The 21291-nt window shown below is 36.5% G+C and overlaps 1 protein-coding gene across 1 annotated transcript in view; it reads left to right on the plus strand.

Annotated features, from left to right (window-relative positions):
- The window catches only part of DNAH14 (dynein axonemal heavy chain 14), a 400020-nt gene that overhangs the window by 236524 nt on the left and 142205 nt on the right, over positions 1-21291 (plus strand). Inside the window, exons 42-43 of the mRNA XM_037737730.1 lie at positions 9914-9992; positions 14364-14593. Coding sequence (XP_037593658.1) covers positions 9914-9992; positions 14364-14593 — 309 coding nt within the window. The remainder of the gene's footprint in view (positions 1-9913; positions 9993-14363; positions 14594-21291) is intronic.

A 21291-nucleotide genomic window follows, 5' to 3' on the forward strand; every position in this document is an offset into this window, starting at 1 on the left:
AAAAAAAAAAAAAAAAAAAGACAAAAAACCTGGAGGTTAGAAGTGAAGTGTATATATATTAGTTAAAATAACATAATAAGTGGGTTGAATGCTGGATTGGTTAGCTGTATAACAGATTAGTGAGAGCTAGAACAACAGTCAGCGGATTCTCAGAATGCAACAGGAAGAGCTAAAGAGGTTATAATGTATTATGCAACAAATATGTTTGTATAACACAGAAATATGTGTATATAATTGAAAGATGAATAAAAATTAAAAGATTAACATTCATATAACAGAAACTTCAGAAAGAGATAGTAAAAATAGAGGGGAAGAAATGTTTCAGGAAATAATCGCCTAGGAGTTCAGAGAATTAGAGAAAATGTGAGACCTAAGATTGAATAGGATCCTGGAGTATTAAACATGATAAAAAGTAAAAACCCACACCTAAAAATGTTATATATTTTCCTACAGCTCTTGGATGTTCTGTTCTTTTTTTTAAATTTTACTTTAAGTTCTGGGTTACATGTGTAGACCTCGTAGGATTGTTACATAGGTATACACATGCCATAGTGGTATGTTGCCTCCATCCCCCAATGTGCTGTTGCATTTGGTTTGCTAGTATTTTGTTGAAGAATTTTGCATGAATGTTCATCGTGAATATTGGCCTGAAATTTTCTTTTTTAATTGTATCTCTGCCAGGTTTTGTTATCAGGATGATGTTGGTCTCATAAAATGAGTTAGGGAGGATTCCCTCTTTTTGTATTGTTTGGAATAATTTCAGAAAGAAGGGTACCAGCTCCTCTTTATATATCTGGTAGAATTCGACTGTGAACCTGTCTGGACCTGGGCTTTTTTGGGTTGGTTGACTATTAATTGCTGCCTCTACTTCAGACCTTGTTATTGGTCTATTCAGGCATTCAGCTTCTTCTTGGTTTAGTCTTGGGAGGGTGTAAGTCTCCATAAATTTATCCATTTCCTCTAGACTTACTGGTTTATGTGCATAGAGTTGTTTGTAGTTATCTCTGATGGTAGTTTTTATTTCTGTGGAATGGGTGGTGATGGTCCTTTTATCATTTTTATTGCATCAATTCAATTATTCTCTCTTTTCTATTTTATTAGTCTGGCTAACAGTATATCTATTTTGTTGATCTTTTCAAAATACCAGCTCCTGGATTTATTGATTTTTTGAAAGGGTTTTGTGTCTCTGTCTCCTTTAGTTCTGCTCTGATCTTAGTTACTTCTTGTCTTCTGCTAGCTTTTGAATTTGTTTGATCTTGCTCCTCTAGTTCTTTTAATTTTGACAATAGGGTATCAATTTTCCTCACTTCTCATATGGGCATTTAGTGCTACAAATATTCCTCTAGACACTGCTTTAAATGTGTCCCAGACATTTTGGTACGTTGTGTCTTCATTCTCATTGGTTTTGAAGAACATCTTTATTTCTGCCTTCATTTCATTATTTATCCAATAGTCATTCAGAAGCAGGTTGTTGAGTTTTTATGTAGTAGTGCAGTTTTGAGTGAGTTTCTTAATCCTGAGTTCCAATTTGATTGCACTGTGGTCTGAGAGACTGGTTGTTATGATTTCTTTTCTTTTGCATTTGCTGAGGAGTGATTTACTTCCTACTGTGTGGTCCATTTTAGAGTAAGTGCAATGTGGTGCTGAGAAGAATATATATTCTGTGGATTTGGGGTGGAGAGTTCTGTAGATGTCTGTTAGGTCTGCTTGGTCCAGATCTGAGTTCAAGTCCTGAATATCCTTGTTAATTTTCTGTCTTATTGATCTGTCTAATATTGACAGTGGGGTGTTAAAGTGTTCCACTATTACTGTGTGGGAATCTAAGTCTCTTTGTAGGTCATTAAGAATTTGCTTTATGTATGTGGGTGCCCCTGTACTGGGTGCCTATATATTTAGGTTATTAACTCTTCTTTTTGCATTGATCCTTTTACCATTATGTAATGCTCTTCTTTGTCTCTTTTGATCTTTGTTGGTTTGAAGTTTGTTTTATTGGAGATTAGGACTGCAACCCCTGCCTTGATCCTCCATCCTTTGTTTTGAGTCTGTGCATGTCTTTGCATGTGAGATGGATTTCCTGAATACAGCACATCAATGGGTCTTGACTTTTTATCCAATTTGCCAGTCTTTGCTTTTGATTGGGGCACGTAGCCCATTTACATTTAAGGTTAATATTATGTGTGAATTTGATCCTGCCATTTTGAGACTAGCTGATTGTTTTGCCCATTAGTTGATGCAGTTTCTTCATTGTGTCGATGGTCCTTACCATTTGATACATTTTTGCAGTGGCTGGTACTGGTTGTTCCTTTCCATGTTTAGTGCTTCCTTTAGGAGCTCTTGGAAGGCAGGCTTGGTGGTGATGAAATCTCTTTGCATTTGCTTGTTTGTAAAGGATTTTATTTCTCCTTCACTCATGAAGCTTAGATTGGCTGGATATGAAATTCTGGGTTGAAGATCTTTTTTTTTTAAGGATGTTGAATATTAACCCCCACTCTCTTCTGGCTCATAGGGTTTCTGCTGAGAGATCCGCTGTGAGTCTGATGGGCTTCTCTTTGTGGGTAACCCAACCTTTCTCTCTGGCTGCACTTAGCGTTTTTTCCTTCATTTCAACCCTGGTGAATCTGACGATTATGTGCCTTGGGGTTGCTCTTCTTGAGGGATATCTTTGTGGTGGTCTCTGTGTTTCCTGTATTTGATAGTTGGCCTGCCTTGCTAGGTTGGGGAAGTTCTCCTGGATAGTATCCTGAAGAGTATTTTCCAGCTTGGATTCATTCTCTCCGTCACATTCAGGTCCACTGATCAAATGTAGATTAGGTCTTTTCACATAATCCCATATTTCTTGGAGGCTTTGTTCATTTCTTTTCACTCTTTTTTTCTCTAATTTTGCCTTCTCATTTTATTTCATTGAGTTGATCTTCAGTCTCTGGTATCTTTCCTTCTACTTGATCAATTTCGCTATTGAAACTTGCGTATGCTTCACGAAGTTCTTGTGCTGTGTTTTTTAGCTCCATCCAGTCATTTATGTTCTTCTCTAAGCTGGTTATTCTAGTTAACATTTTGTCTAACCTTTTTTCAAGTTTCTTTGCATTGGGTTAAAACATGTTCCTTTATCTTAGAGAAGTTTGTCATTACCCACCTTCTGAAGCTTGCTTCTCTCAATTCGTCAAACTCATTCTCTATCCAGTTTTATTCCCTTGCTGTTGAGGGGTGTGATTCCTTGGAGTAGGAGAGGCGTTCTGGTTTTTGGTGAATTCATCCTTTTTGCACTGGTTTCTTCCCATCTTTGTGGATTTATCTATCTTTGGTCTTTGAAGTTGGTGACTTTTGGATGGGGTCTCTGAGTGGACATCCTTTCTGTTGATGTTGAAGCTATTTCTTTCCATTTTTTAGTTTTCCTTCTAACAGGCCCCTCTGCTGCAGGACTTCTGGAGGTCCACTGCAGACCATGCTTGCCTGTGAATCACCCACAGGGGCTGCAGAACTGCAAGGGTTGCTGCCTCTTCCTTCGTCTGGTATCTTCATCCCAGAAGGGTACCCGCCAGATGTCAGCCAGAGCTCTCCTTTATGAGGCACCTGTTTGGATATACAGGGGCCAGGGAACTGCTTGAGGAGGCAGTCTGTCCCTTATCAGAGCTCAAACGCTGAGCTGGGAGCTCTGTTGTTCCATTCAGAGCTGCTGGGCAGGGATGTTTGTCTGCTATAGTGGAACTCACAACCACCTCTTTTTCCAGAAGCTCTGTCTCAGGATGGTGGGACTTTATTTATAAGTCCCTGATGTGCTGTTGTCTTTTTTCAGAGATGCCCTGCCCGGCAAGGAGGAAGTCTAGTCACAGTCTGCCCACAGAGGCATTGCTGAGCCGCTGCGGGCTCTGCCCAGCTGCCATGTAAACTTCCTTGTAGTTTTGTTTAAACGCGTAAAGTTAGAACTGCCTCCATAATGGCAGACTGCCTCAGTAATGGTGGATGCCCTGCACCCCATGGAGCTCCACCCCCTAAGTCAAGCTCAAACTGCTGCACTGGCTGTGAAACTCTCAAGCAAGTGTGTTTCAGATTGCTGGTCTTTGTGGGGGTGGGACCCACCAAGCCAGATCACCTGGCTTCCGGCTTTCAGCCCTCTCTTTTTCAGGTGAATGGGCTGCCCTGTCTCCGAGGTGCTCCAGACACCAATTAAAATGGCTGCCCAGATTTATGCAGCTTTTTGTGCTGGAAACCCACAGTGCCAGCTGAAACAGCCATGCTGGAAACCCGCAGAGGTTGTCAGCCAGCAGGTGGGAATCTCCTGGTCTGTGGGCTATAAAGATGGAGGGAAAAGTGCTAGAGTGGCTGGAAAAGCTCCTGATGGCCCCCATCAGGATGGGGGTGTCCTCCAGTTTGTTGCATTTCCCAGGTGAGGCAGCGCCCCACCCTGCCTGAGCTTGCCCTCCTTGGGCTACACCCACTGTCCAACCAGTCCCATTGAGATGCACCTGGTACCTCGGTTGGGAATATGGAGATCACTTGCCTTCTGCATTGCTCTTGCTGGGAACTGTGATCTGGAGCTGTTCCTATTCAGCCATCTTGGCCACTCCCCTCTTGGATGTTCTCTTTTTTGTTGTTGTTTCTCTTTGTGTTTCTGTTTGGATTTCTATTGACTTGTCATCTAATTTGCTGATTCTTTGCTCTGCTGCATGCAGTCTGCTATAAGCCCATTGAAAGAATTCTCATAACTGATATTGTGGTTTTTATTTCCAGCATTTCCATTTGATTTTTTTTATAGTTTTCATTTCTCTGCTGGAATTCTCTCTCTATCCATGAATGATTTCTGCCTTTGACATTAGATCTACATTTTAATCATAGTTTTTTTTAAAAAAATTTTTTGTCTGATAATTTCAACGTCTCAGCCATCCCTGGGTCTGTTCTCCCAATTGCTTTATCTCTTGGCAACATGACTTTTCTTAATCTTGCTTATTTTTCTGTCTCATGATTTGTAGTTGAATACTAGATACTATTTTAAAAAGAAATTAGAGACTGAGATATACAGTAGTTATGCCTCAAGATGGGTATACTTTTTCTTCTGCCAGATTGTTCAGGTAGTGGCAGAGTGAATTGACTCAATATTGACCTAGGTTTGGCTTTTATTGCCACTATAGTTACCTTCAGTGCACCACAGCATTACATAATGGTAGAGGAATCAATGCAAAATAAAGAGCTAGCTATCCTAAATATATATGCACCCAATACAGGAGCATCCAGATTCATAAAGCAAGTTCTCAGAGACCTACAAAGAAGCTTAGACTCCCATACAACAATAGTTGGAGACTTTAATACCCCTCTGTGAATATTAGGCAGATTAACAAGATAGAAAATTAACAAGGATCTTCAGAACTTGAATTCAGCTCTGGACCCAGCAGACCTAATACACATCTACAGAACTCTCCACCCCAAATCAAGAGAATATACATTCTTCTCAGCACCACATCACACTTATTCTAAAATTGACCACATAATTGGAAGTAAAACACTTTTCAGCAAAGGCAAAAAAAATGGAAATAATAACAAACAGTATCTCAGACCACAGTGCAATCAAATTATAACTCAGGATTAAGAAACTCACTCAAAACCACACAACTACATGGAAACTGAACAACCTGCTCCTGAATGACTACTGGGTAAATAACAAAATTAAGGCAGAAATAAATAAGTTCCTTGAAACCAAAGAGAACAAAGACACAATGTACCAGAATCTCTGGGACACAGCTAATGAGTGCTTAGAAGAAAATTTATAGCACTACATGCCCACAGGAGAAAGTAGGAAAGATCTAAAATCAACACCCTAACATAACAATTAAAAGAACTAGAGAAGCAAGAGCAAACATTTAAAAGCTAGCAGAAGACATTAAATAAGATCAGAGCAGAACTGAAGGAGATAAAGACACAAAAAATCCTTCTAAAGACCAATGAATCCAGGAACTGATTTTTTTTTAAGATTAAAAAAAAAACCACCAGCAAGACTAATAAAGAAGAAAAGACAGAAGAATCAAACACAATAAAAAATGATAAAGGGGATATTACCACTGATCCCACAGAAATACAAACTACCATCACAGAATACTATATGCAAATAAACTAGAAAATCTAGAAGAAATGGATAAATTCCTGGACACATACACACTCCCAAGACTAAACCAGAAAAAAAGTTGAATCCCTGAATAGACCAATAGCAAGTTCTGAAATTCAGGCAGTAATTAACAGGCTACCAACCAAAAAAAGCCCAGGGCCACCTGATTTACAGCCAAATTCTACCAGAGGTACAAAGAGGAGCTGCTACCATTCCTTCTGAAACTATTCCAAACAATAGACAAAGAGGGACTCCTCTCTCATTCATTTTATGAGGCCTGCATTATCCTAATACCAAAACCTGGCAGACATACACGCAAAAGAGAAAATTTTAGGCCAATATTCCTGATGAACATTAATGCAAAAATCCTCAATAAAATACTAGCAAACCAAATCCAGCAGCACATTAAAAAGCTTATCTATCATGATCACATCGGCTTCATCCCTGGGATGCAAGTGTGGTTCAATATATGCAAATCAATAAACATAATCCATCACATAAACAACCAATGACAAAAACTACGTAATTATCTCAATAGATGCAGAAAAGGCCTTAGATAAAATTCACCTCTTCATGCTAAAAACTCTCGATAAACCAGGTATTGATGGAATGTGTCTCAAAATAATAAGAGCTATTTATGGCAAACCCACAGCCAATATCATACTGAATGGGCAAAAACGGGAAGCATTCCCTTTGAAATCTGGCACTAGACAAGGATGCCCTCTCCCACCACTCCTATTCAATATATTATTGGAAGTTATGGCCACGGCAATCAGGAGAGATAAATTAATAAATGGTATTCAAATAGAAGAGAGGAAGTCAAATTGTCTTTGTTTCCAAATGACGTGATTGTAAATTTAGAAAACCCCATCGTCTCAGCCCAAAACCTTCTTAAGCTGATAAGAAACTTCAGCAAAATCTCAGGATACAAAATCAATGTGAAAAAATCACCTGCTAAACATTCTTACCTGCTAATAATAGAGAGCCAAATCATGAGTGAACTCCCATTCACAATTGCTACAAAGAGAATAAAATACCTAGAAATATAACTTACAAGAATGTGAAGAGTCTTTTCAAGGAGAACTACAAACCACTTCTCAAGGAAATAAGAGAGGACACAAGCAAATGGGAAACCATTCCATGCTCATAGATAGGAAAAATCAATATTATGAAAATAGTCATACTGCCCAAAGTAATTTATAGATTCAGTGCTGTTTCCATCAAGCTATCATTGACTTTCTTCACATAATTAGAAAAAAAAATACTTTACATTTCATATGAAACCAAAAAAGAGCCCATATAGCCAAGCCAATCCTAAGTGAAAAGGACAAAGCTGGAGGTACCACCTGACTTCAAACTATCTGATCTTTAGCAAACCTGACAAAAACATGCAATAGATAAAGATTTCCTATTTAATAAGTGGTATTGGGAAAACTGGCTAGCCATAGGCAGAAAACTGAACCTGGACCCCTTTTTTAAACCTTATACAAAAATTAACTCAAGATGGATTAAAGACGTAAATATAAGACCTAAAATCATAAAAACCCTAGAATAAAACCTAGGCAATACCATTCAGGATATACGAATGGGCAAAGATTTCATGACTGAATCACCAAAAGCAATGGCAACAAAAGCCAATGTTGACAAATGAGATCTAATTAAACTAAAGAGCTTCTGCACAGCAAAAGAAGCTACCATCAGAGTGAACAGGCAACCTACAGAATGGGAGAATATTGTTGCAATCTATCCATCTGACAAATGTCTAATATCCAGAATCTACAAGGAACTTAAACAAATTTACAAGAAAAAACCCTATCAAAAAGTGGTTGAAGGACATGAACAGACACTTTTCAAAAGAAGACATTTATGTGGCCAAAAAACATATGAAGAAAAGCTAATCATTATTAGTCATTAGAGAAATGCAAATCAAAACCATATTGAAATACCATCTCATGCCATTGAGAAGGGTGATCATTAAAAAGTCAGGAAACAACCAGTGCTGGAGAGGATATGGAGAATTAGGAATGCTGTTACACTGTTGATGGGAGTGTAAATTAATTCAACCATTGTGGAAGACAGTGTGGCAATTTCTCAAGGATCTAAAACCAGAAATACTATTTGACCCAGCAATCCCATTACTTGGTATATACCCAAAGGATTATAAATCATTCTACTGTAAAGACACATGCACATGAATGATTATTGCAGCACTATTCACAATAGCAATGACTTGGAACCAACCTAAATGCCCATCACTGATAGATTGTATAAAGAAAGTGTGGCACATATACACCATGAAATACTATGCAGCCATATAAAAGGATGAGTTCATGTCCTTTGCAGGGACATGGATGAAGCTGGAAACCATTATTCTCAGCAAACTAACACAGAAACAGAAAAGTAAACACCGCATGTTCTCACTGGTAAGTGGGAGTTGAACAATGAGAACATATGGGCACAGGGAGGGGGACATCACATACTGTACCAGGGCCTGTCAGGGGAGTGGGGGGCAAGGGGAGAGATAGTAGGAGAAATACCTAATGTCAATGACAGGTTGATGGGTGCAGCAAGCCACCATGGCACATGTATACCTATGTAACAAACCTGCATGTTCTGCACATGTAACCCAGAACTTAAAGTATAGTAAAAAATAAAATTATTTTTTCATCTTTGGTAGTAGCAGAAGGGGAAGAACACTCAAAGGATCTGAGGAATAAGGGATGCTGAAGTGGGTGATAAAAAATTGATTGAACTTTTCTTGGTGGGCTATTTGACCCTATATGCTAAAAATATCCATATATTCTGCTCTACTATCTTTTTTTCTAGAAATTTATTATATATAAATAATTAGAAGCATAGAAAGATTTATGTACAAGGAGGCTTATTTATAGCAGGATTATTTATAATTATAAAACAACAATAATTTGAATTCCAACAATGAAAGAATGGCTTAATCAATTATGATGCAACAAAATCATTTTTCAAAGGATTTTTAATGGCATGAAGACAGGCCTAAAAAGCAGGATAAGCACCAGTCTCTTTTTAGTTTTCTATTTAAATTTTAAAATATTGTGTTTTTATATAATTTATGTCTTTATATAAAAGCCCATAAAGAAATAATCAATGTATTAATGGTTATTATCTTTAGGTGGTAGAATTATGGGTGATTATTTTTTTCTGTACACTTTTGTGTATTTTGTAAATGTTCTAAAAGAAGCATGTTTTATTTTAATATTAAGAAAACAACTATTATAAAATAAGAATAAGCTACAAGGAAGAATGAATAATTACTCTTTGTGTTTCTCTGTGGAGTAGATGAGTTGGACAAAAAAGATGAGTAATGGGGGTGAAAGGGGATGGCTACAATCTGCCTAACATGCCCCAGCTGAATATTTGTTTTAATAAATTTGTTACTTGAAAACATGCAGCTTCTTTCCTTATTGCCCTGCTTTATGAGGGCCCATTTATTGTTTAGCTTGTAATATGTACCATATTTGGTGGTAGTCACTTGAATTTTTCAAAGTTTACATTTTGGAACTATCAGTCTTATAAAAAAGGATAGACTAGAATAAAGAACAAATTTATGCAGCTTTATGCTTCAACTAAATAAAAATCAGTTCTGACAATGTAAGAACATACCCTGTTCCTCTAATCCTATTTTGTTCTGATAAGGTAACTCTCAGACATTATACGTGAAATAAAGTTGTTCTTCTATGATAATTCACTAACTAAATAATGTTAAAGGTTAAACCTCGTTAGTTAACCAGATAAATTTTAGGTCTGTTGTTAATTATGGAAAAATATTCTTTGTTTTTTAAGGTGATGATTTGAATGACACGTCATCTAAGGAGGCAAATTCTCAAAGAGATTCTGTCACATTCAAGGATATAGAAGAAAGGTAAGTGGCATTCCTTCAAAACACATGGTTTAATAACCATTAGGTGCCAAACCCTCAAATACGCACAGGATTACTTCTCAGTAAACCAATACTTTTGTGATTTCATAGTATCAAAACCTACTTAAATTTATTTTATTTCAACTTAGAGTCTTTTGTATAGCTAATATAAGATCACCAGATTTTATGCTACATTTTGAAGTAATATGTATTACAGGAATACATTTGTCTAGCTTCTATACATATTCGAGAAAGGAATAAAATTGACATGAATTTATTTCATAATCTGCCATTTATGAGCTGTGAAGTGTTGAACTTGTTACTAAATGTTTTAAACTTTATTTTTTTTTATTTATAAAACTGGAATCATAATGTGATATGTTAGGTATCCAGAATACAGCCTAGTACATAGTAAGAGCTCAATAAATTATAGCAATGTAAATTATTACTTCTACATTTCTTCAGCCCTTTTGTAGGGTAGAAGAGACACTGTTGGGCTTCTTATTATGAGTCCTTAAGACATTCATATCACATTTGCTTTTGAATGATAAAACATTCACTTGTGGTTTCTACTCTGCCTGTCAGTTCTACCTTAAAATCTACTCATTTATCTACATCTCAATGATTATGGAATCCTAACCCAAACCTCCATCATTTCTTGCCTATTCTGTTTGCAATAGCTTCTAATCGGTTTCCCCAATTTTTCCTGCTCATTCTCAATGTAACAAGAGATAAATTTTTATTAAACAGTGAGTAGCCAAAAAAGAGTATTTATAAAATATGTATAAGATGTAAATAACAATACCATTATCACCCATATATATACCACTCAGCCATAAAGAAAGCACATTTTTATTTCATTTTTATTTTATTTATTTATTTATTTGAGATGCAGTCTTACTCCGTCACCAGGCTGGAGTGCAGTGGCACTATCTGGGCTCACTACAACTACAAATTGTGTGTGTGTGTGTGTGTGTGTGTGTGTGTGTGTGTGTGTGTGTGTATCACAGGTTATTTATCCATTGGTAAACATTTAGATTTTCAATTTTTGTTATTAACAATAGTATTATGATTAATATGTTTGAACAGTTCTCTTGGTACCTATATGCAAGAGTCGATCATTTTAAAATATAATTTAAAATATTTCTTTTCTGTAGAGATTTAAGACTTCCCATTACTCTCAGAGTAGAAGAAAAAAAAAATCTTGGCACAGCTTAAAAAGCTTTGCTTAACAAGCCATGATCCTTTGACCTTATGGTCTTGGCACATGAATTCCTTCTGCCCAAGATGTTCTTCCTCCTATATTTTGCCAAATATCACCCATTCTTTGGTCTCAGTTAATGGTTACTTCTTCAAAGAGACCTTCCCTGACTCCCACAATCAAAATTAGTTATCCCTACTATTATTCTTCATGAAGCATTCAACTCTTATTTTAAGTTCAGGGGAACATGTGCAGGACGTGCAGATTTGTTACATAGGTAAACGTGTGCCATGGTGGTTTGCTGCACAGATCATCCCATCACCTAGGTATTAAGCCCAGGATCCATTAGCTATTTTTCCTAGTGCTCTTCCTCCCACAACCACCACCCTGACAGGCCCCAGTTTGTGTTGGTATCCTGCCCATGTGCCCATGTGTTCTCATCCTTCAGCTCCAACTTACAAGGGAGAACATGTACAGTTTGGTTTTCTGTTCCTGCATTAGTTTGCTGAAGATAATGGGCTCTAGCTCCATCCATGTCCCTGCAAAGGACATGATCTCATTCCTTTTCATGGCTGCATAGTATTCCATGGTGTAAATGTACCGCATTTCCTCTATCCAGTCTATCATTGATGGGCATTTAGGTTGATTCCATATTTTTGCTACTGTGAATTGTGCTTTGATGAACATATGTGTGCATGTATCTTTATAATAGAATGATTTATATTCCCTTGGGTATACACCCAGTAATGGGATTTCTGGGTCAAATGGTATCTCTGCCTCTACATCTTTGAAGAATCACTACACTGTCTTCCACAATGGTTGAACTAATTTACACTTCCACCAACAGTGTAAAAGCATTCTTTTTTCTTTGCAACATTGCCAGCATCTGTTGTTTTTTGAGTTTTTAGTAATCACCATTCTGACTAGCATGAGATGGTGTCTCATTATGATTTTGATTTGCATTTCTCTAATGATTAGTGATGTTGAGCTTTCTTTTATGTTTTTTGGCCACATGTGTGTCTCTTTTAAGAAGTGTTTGGTCCTGTCTTTTGCCTATTTTTTAATGGGGTTGTTTGGTTTTTTCTTGTAAATCTGCTTAAGTTCCTTGTAGATTCTGGATATTAGACCTTTGTCAGATGGATAGACTGCAAAAATTTTCTCCCATTCTGTAGATTGTTCACTCTGATGATAGTTTCTTTTGCTGTGCAGAAGTTCTTTAGTTTGATTAGATTCCATTTGTCAATTTTTGCTTCTGTTGAAATTGCTTTTGGAATTTTTGTCATGAAAGCTTTGCCCATGCCTATATTCTGAATGGTATTTGCCTAGCTTTTCTTCTAGGGTTTTTATAGTTTGGGATTTTACATTTAAGTCTTTAATCTATCTTGAATTAATTTTTTATAAGGTGTAAGGAAGGGGTCCAGTTTCAGTTTTCTGCATATGGCTAGCCAATTCTCCCAGCACCATTTGTTAAATAGAAAATCCTTTCCCCATTGCTTGTTTTTGTCACATTTGTCAAAGATCAGATGGTTGTAGATATATGGTCTTATTTCTGAGTTCTCTATTCCATTTGCTGGAACAGCTGAGTAAATCAAACTGCAGAGACGGTGGCTGCCCCTCCCCCTGGGAATTTGATCCCTTCTTAGGCAACCTCCAGCCTGTTGCTATTGGCTAGCTGGAATTCCAAGTCAGCGGGTCTTAACTCCTGAGGTGCCGTGGAAGTGGGGTTCACAGAATGATGCTGCTTGGCTCTCTGGACCCAGCCCCTTTCCTATCAGAAGGTATGGCTAGATCTCCTGTCTTTCTGGAATTTCTGGGGCCAGAGTACATAAACTCCTAGGTCCCTGTACATACAGGGAGCAGCTGCTCTGCCAAGATACCCCACAGCTCTGGTGTATGGAACTCAAGGCCCTGGCGGCATTGGCATCAGGGGATCTCCTGATCTGTGGGTTATAAAGATCCATGGGAGAAGCGTGTGTTCCTGGGTAGGGTTTCACACTAACTCACTGCTTTCCTTGGCTGGGAGTGGGTGGGCATTTCTTTGGCTACATATTGCACCCAGGTGGACCATCACCTCACCCTGCTTTTCTTCATTCTCCATGGGTTGAGTTGTTTGCCTAGTTAGTCCCAATGAGAGAACCTGGATATTTCAGTTGAAGGTGCTGAATGCCCTCACCGTTTTTATTCCTCTTCATGAGTGCCAAGGGTAGCAGCTGCTTCTAATCAGCCATCCTGACCCCATGACCAACTTTTTTCTTTACACTTATCATGGTTTAGCATTAATTTTCCTGTTCTGTAAAAAAGGGATTATATCTATTTTATTCAGAATAACTGATACATAATAGCCCACTCAAATATTTGTTAAGTGAACTATTACATATGGCTAGAAATTTCAGATAGAATTGTACAAATGAACTGTACATTAATGGTTGCTAATAAATTCTAGTTTAGGGATATATTTTTATGTTTTTCACAATTTATAGATAGTTTTATGATAATGCTAAATCCTGAACTGGATAAAATGTCTTTAAATCAGGTTCAAATCTTGTGTTAAGCCCCATCATCATCACCATAGAATATCATGATCCCACCAACCATGGATGATCTGGGTTAATCCAGAAAGGAGAAGACTCTCCAGATTCAGATTGCCTGGCTTTAGCCAGGTTGAACTAAATCAACCTCTAGGACTTGATTGGGAGGAAAGCAGGGTGAATGTCTTTCCACATAAAATTAAGAATTATAATTTCCCCTTCCAAAATGCATATAAACTGTCAGCTAATAAACTGACCTAAAATAAAAATCAAACACATTTATATAAATTGAAATATATACATATATTAAGTATATGTATGTATATTAAATAACATATTAAACATATTAAATAAAGGTATATTATAAAGACATTTATACATATGTTAAATAAAAACACATTAAAGGTGTATTTGAAACAAAGTTTGACTACACATGTTCCTTTAAAAATAAAAATAGTAACTGTATAATTCACATGACAGTTATCAAATGAAAAAATTACATGAACTCTGAAACTTTTATATTAACACCTAACTACATTACAGTTTTTAATAATGAAATTTTAACATGATATTAAAATAACTTTCTATTTCTACACTGCTTTCTGAAAATGTTAACCTTCATCCTTCCATACCTCTCTGCCCCAGGGATGAAAATACATGGGATCTAGAGAAAAATCCTGATAAATTAACAAAAATTATTCAGAAGCTTTTTGTGTTTGCCTTTACTTGGGCATTTGGAGGAGCTTTAAACCGCGAAGATGAATACAAAGAGGATATGCCATTTTGTCCCAGTTTTGAACCTGATTCTCTTGCAAAAGTAACATATGATTTTGACAAACTTGTTCATGAATTATTTGGAAGCAATTCACAAGTAGGTAAGTTCTGAGGAAAAATCATAATTATGCTTATTTAAAAATATTAATTTAAAACTATGCTTGACTAATAATGATTAGGTTCATCTTTTAAATAAAAAATACAAATCCTACTGATTTATCTGATGTATCTGTTTGAGGTTTTAGTCATACATTGCTGAATAACTGGGATATGTTTTCTGAGAAATGTGCTGTGGGGGATTTTTTCATTGTGTGAACATCAAACAGTGAACTTAAACAAATCTAGATAGTGTAACCTACTACACACCTAGACTATATGACATAACTTATTGCTCTAAGGCTACAAATATATATAGCATGTTACTGTACTGAATACTGTAGGCCATGGCAACAAACTAGTATTTGTGCATCTAAACATATCTAACCATAGAAAAGGTACAGTAAAAATTAAGTATAAAAGATTTAAAATATGGTACACCTGCATAGGGCGCTTACCATGAATGGAACATGCAGGACTGGAAATTGTTCTGAGTCAGTGAGTGAGTGGTGAGTGACTGTGAAGGCCTACGACATTACTGTACATTACTGTAGACTTTTTCAACACTATACCCTTAGGCTACACTAAATTTATTTTTAAATTTTTCTTTCTTTAGGCTGGGTACAGTAGCCCATGCCTATAATCCCAGCACTTTGGGAGGCCAAGGCAGGAGGATTGCTTGAGCCAGGAGTTCAAGACCAGCTTGGGCAACATAGTGAGACCCACCCCCAGCTCTAAAAACAAATAAGTGAATAAATTAAAAACCAGGCATGGTGATACACTCCTATAGTTCCAGCTACTTGGAAAGCTGAGGTGGGAGGATCACTTGACCTAAGAGTTGGAGGCTGCAGTGAGTCATGATCATGCTACTGTACTCCAGCCTGGGCAACAGAATAAGACCCAGCCTCAGAAAGAAAAAAAATATTTCTTTAATAATAACCTTAGCTTACTATAACTTTTTTACTTTATAAGATTTTAAATTTTTTTAACTTTTGACTCCTTTGAAACAACACTTAGCTTAAAGCACAAACACATTGTATAGGTGTGTAAAAATATTTTCTTTATATTATTCTGTGTATATTATATATATAAAACATACATAAATATGTATAACATATGTATAACATTATATATATAATGTATATAAAAAAGTAAATATATGTATATATTTCAAAAAGTAAACATATATATATTTATATATATATTTTTTGCACTGTTTTTTTAAAACAGTTTTTTTGAACTTTTTGAACTGTTTTTTTAAAAACTAAGACACACACACATTAGCCTAGGCCTACATGGGATCAGGTTTGTCAATATCACTGTCTTCCACCTCCATGTCTTGTCCTACTGGAAGGTCTTTGGGGCAGTAATACACACAGAGCTGTCATCTCCTATGACAACAATGCCTTCTTCTGGAATACCACCTCAAGGACCTGCCTGAAGCTGTTTTACAGTTAACTTTATATATAAATAGAAGGAGTGCACTCAAAAAAAATAATAAAAAGTATAATATTGTAAATACATAAACATGGTCATTTATTATCAGTATCAAATATTATGTACTGTAGATAATTGTATATGCAAGTTGCAGCACAGTAGGTTTGTTTATACCAGCATCACCATAAACATTATTAGTACATTGTGCTATGATATTATGACAGCTATGATGTTATGATGACTATGATGTTCCTAGGTGATAGGAATGTTTCAGCTTCATTATAATCTTATGGTAATGTCATCATATATGCAGTCCATGATTGACTAAAACATCATTATGTAGCATATTACCGTATTTGATTTAAGACATTTGGATGGCAAAGATTCTATGTTATTTCTTGTGGAAATTAACCCTTAATCAAAAGCATTGCATGTTAACTTGTTTTTGAAATTAATGATTCAACTTCATGCCTATAACTCCTAAAGATAAATAAATTACCTTAATTTATTTGCCAAGTAGAAATACCTAAAACTCTGTGTTTGCTCTTCCTATAAACTAACGGGCAAGTTAATAAATTATTCATTATATTTGAATGTTTGTCTTAAAACAATGAATATGAAATTTTGCTTTATCATCTGAAATACCAGTATAAAACTAGGTTAGAATAGGAGGGTAAAAAGGGAAGCAAAGACAGGTAAAGGCAATTCTAGAAATATAAAACCACCTAAGTGGAAATAAAGAAAAAGAAAAAAAGAGGGAAAGCCAAAAAATTTTATAATTATCTTCCAAGCAAAAATTGTAAAACACATAAAGCCTAACTTATTTTAAGGAAGTATACCACCAAAATGGCCCATCACATTAATCCATCTCAGGTAAAATTATTATGACCTAACACAGATTTTAATGTAAGTGTTTAGGGTTCTCAAAAAGATAAAGGAATGGCATCCATTTTAAATAAATGAGAAATTATGGAACAAGAAGTAGAAATTTGAAAAGAACAAAATAGACATCCTGGATATGAAAAATTTAGTCATTTACAAGAGAAAGTCTTATCAGCTTAAGGAGTTTTTGGGCTGAGATGATGGGGTTTTCTAAATATACAATCATGTCATCTGCAAACGGAGACAATTCAACTTCTTCTCTTCCTACTTGAATACCCTTTATTTCTTTCTGTTGCCTGATTGCCCTGGCCGGAACTTCCAATACTATGTTGTATAGGAGTGGTAAGAGAGGGTGCCCTTATCTTGTGCCAGTTTTCAAAGGGAATGTTTCCAGCTTTTGCCCATTAAGTGTAATATTGGCTATGGGTTTGTCATAAATAGCTCTTATTATTTTGAGATGTGTTCCACCAATACCTAGTTTATCAAGTGTTTTTAGCATGAATGAGTATTGAATTTATTGAAGACCTTTTTTCCGTCTATTGAGGTAATGATGTTTTTTTAAATTGGTCTGTTTATGTGATTAATTATGTTTATTGATTTGTGTATGTTGAACTACCTTGCATCCCGGGGAAGAAGCCAACTTGATTGTGGTGGATAAGCTTTTTAACGTGCTGCTGAATTTGGTTTGCCAGTATTTTTTTTTTTTTTTTGAGGATTTTCACACTGATGTTCATCAGGGATATTGTCCTGAAACTTTCTTTTTTCATTGTCACAACGAAAAAAGAAAGCAAAATTTAAAAATAAATTTAGTGCAGCCTAAGTGTATAGTGTTGATAAAGTCTACAGTAATGTACAATAATGTCTCAGGCCTTCACAGTCACTCACCACTCACTCACTGACTCAGGTTTTTGTATCATGATTTGTGATTCTGGCTTCATAAAATGAGTTACGGAGGAGTCCCTCCTTTTCTAGTGTTTGGAATAGTTTCAGAAGGAATAGTACCAGCTCCTCTGTACCTCTGGTAGAATTCAGCTGTGAATCCATCTGATGCTGTGCTTTTTATGGTTGGTAGGCTATTAATTACTGCCTCAAGTTCAGAACTTGTTATTGGTCTATTCAGGGATTTGACTTCTTCCTGGTTTAGTCTTGGGAGTGTGTATATGTCCAGGAATTTATCCCTTTCCTCTAGATTTTCTAGCTTATTTGCATAGAAGTGTTTATACTATTCTCTGTTAGTAGTTTGTATTTCTGTGGGATTAGTGGTGATCTCCCCTTTATCATTTTTATTGTGTCTATTTGAGTCTTCTCTCTTTTCTTCTTTATTAGTCCGGCTAGTGGTCTATCTATTTTGTTAATCTTTTCAAAAAACCAACTCCTGGATTTGTTGATCTTTAGAAGAGTTGTTCATGTCTTTATCTCCTTCAGTTCTGCTCTGATCTTAGTTATTTTTTGTCTTCTACTATCTTTTGAATCTGTTTTCTCTTGCTTCTCTAGTTATTTTCATTGTGATATTAGGGTGTTGATTTTAGATCTTTCCCACTTTCTGATGTGGACATTTAGTGCTATAAATTTTCCTCTTAACACTGCTTTAGCTCTGTCCTAGAGATTCTAGTACATATGCCTTTGTTCTCATTGGTTTCAAAGAACTTACTTATTTCTGCCTTAATTTTGTTATTTACCCAGTAGTCATTCAGGAGCAGATTGTTCAGTCTCCATGCAGTTGTGCAGTTTTGAGTGAGTTTCTTAATCCTAAATTCTAATTAGATAGCACTGTGGTCTAAGAGACTGTTATAATTTCCATTCTTTTGCATTTGCTGAGGAGTGTTTTACTTCCAATTATGTATTCAATTTTAGAATAACTGCTCTGTGTTTCTGAGAAGAATGTATATTCTGTTGATTTGGAGTGGAGAGTTCTGTCGACGTCTATTAGGTCCAGTTGTTCCAGGGCTGAGTTCAAGTCCTGAATATCCTTGTTATTTTTCTGTCTTGTTGATCTGTCTAATATTCACAGTGGGGTGTTAAATTTTCCCATTATTATTATTATCCGAGACAGAGTCTCGCACTGCCATCCAGGCTGGAGTGCAGTGGCGCTATCTCCACTCACTGCAACCTCCACCTCCCAGGTTCAAGTGATTCTCCTGCCTCAGCCTCCCAAGTAGCTGAGATTACAGGCACCTGCTACCACACCCAGCTAATTTTTTGTATTTTTGTAGAGACAGCGTTTCACCATGTTGGCCAGGCTGGTCTTGAACTCCTGACCTTGTGATCCACCTGCCTCGGCCTCCCAAAGTGCTGGGATTACAGGCGTCAGCTACTGTGCATGGCCCCCCACTATTATTGTGTGGGAGTCTCAGTCTCTTCAGCAAAGTCTCAGGATAAAAAATCAATATGCAAAAATAACAGGCATTCCTATACACCAGTAATAGACAAACAGAGAGCCAAATCATGAGTGAACTCCATTCACAATTTCTACAAAGAGAATAAAATACCTAGGAATACAGTTTACAAGGAACATGAAGGACCTCTTCAAGGAGGACTACAAACCATTGCTCAAGGAAATAAGAGAGGACATAAACAAATGGAAAATCTTTCCAAGCTCATGGATAGGAAGAATCAATATCATGAAAATGGCCATACTGCCCAAGGTAATTTATAGATTCAGTGCTATTCCCATCAAGCTATCATTGACTTTCTTCACAAAATTAGGGAAAAAAACTACTTTAAATTTCATATGGAACCAAAAAAGAGCCCGCATATCCAAGACAATCTTAACCAAAAAGAGCAAAGCTGGAGGCATCACGCTACCTGACTTCAAACTATACTACAAGGCTATAGTAACCAAAACAGCATGATACTAGTACCAAAACAGATATATAGACCACTGGAGCAGCACAGAGGCCTTAGAAATAACACCACACATCTACAACCATCTGATCTTTGACAAACCTGACAAAAACAAGCAATGGGGTAAGAATTCCTTATTTAATATATGGTGTTGGGAAAACTGGCTAGCCATAGGCAGAAAACTAAAACTGGACCTTTTCCTTACACCTTATACAAAAATTAACTCAAGAGGGATTAAAGACTTAATGTAAGACCTAAAACCTTAGAAACCCTGGAAGAAAACCTAGGCAATACCATTCAGGACATAGGAATGGGCAATGACTTCATGACTAAAACAGAAAAAGCAATGACAACAAAAGCCAAATAGACAAATGGGATCTAATTAAACTAAAGAGCTTCTGCACAGCAAAAGAAAGTATCATCAGAGTGAACAGGCAACCTACAGAACAGGAGAAAATTATTATAATCTATCCATCTGGAAAGGGCTAATATCTAGAATCTTCAAGGAACTTAAGCAGATTTACAAGAGAAAAAAACATCAAAAAGTGGTCAAAGGATATGAACAGAAACTTCTTAAAAGAAGATATATATGTGGCCAACAAACATATTTTAAAAAGCTAATCATCACTGGTCATTAGAGAAATACAAACAAAACCACAATGAGATACCATCTCAAGCCAGTTAGAATGGCGATCATTAAAGAGTCAGGAAACAACAGATGCTGGAGAGGATGTGGATAAATAGGAACGCTTTTACACTGTTGGTGGGAGTATAAAACTAGTTCAATCATCGTGAAAGATAGAGTGAAGATTCCTCCAGGATCTAGAACAAGAAATAGTGTTTGACCCAGCAATCCATTACTGGGTATATACCCAAAGGATTATAAATCTTTCTCTATAAAGGCACATGCACACGTATGTATACTGCAGCACTATTCATAATAGCAAAGCCTTGGAACCAACCCACTGCCCATTTATGATAGACTGGATAAAAAAAAATGTGACACATATACACCATGGATTACTGCGCAGCCATAAAAATGAATGAGTTAATGTCCTTTTCAGGGACATGGATGTGGCTGGAAACCATCATTCTTGGGGAAACTAACACAAGAACAGAAAAGGAAACACCACATGTTCTCACTCGTAAGTAGGAGTTGAACAATAAGAACACATGGACACAGAGAGGGGAACATCACACACTGTGGCCTGTTGAGGAGTTGGGGGAAAGGGAAGGGAGAGCATTAGGACAAATACGTAATGCATGTGGCTTAAAACCTTGATGACAGGTTGGTGGAAGTAGCAAACCACCACAGCACAAATATACCTATGTAACCTACACATTCTGCACATGTATCCCAGAACTTAAAGTATAATAAAAATAAATAAATACATAAATAAGTAAATAAAAAGATAAACATATTTCCTGTTCTCCAAATCCTCCCCAACATTTGGAGGCAATTTATCACTGTCTTTCTCATTTATTTATAGCCATTCCAATGGGTATAAAGTGTATCTCACTGTGGTTTTAGTCTACATTT

The sequence above is a fragment of the Cebus imitator genome, unplaced genomic scaffold, assembly GCF_001604975.1.
Source record: "Cebus imitator isolate Cc_AM_T3 unplaced genomic scaffold, Cebus_imitator-1.0 Scaffold42, whole genome shotgun sequence".
In the NCBI taxonomy this organism is placed as follows: Eukaryota; Metazoa; Chordata; class Mammalia; order Primates; family Cebidae; genus Cebus; species Cebus imitator.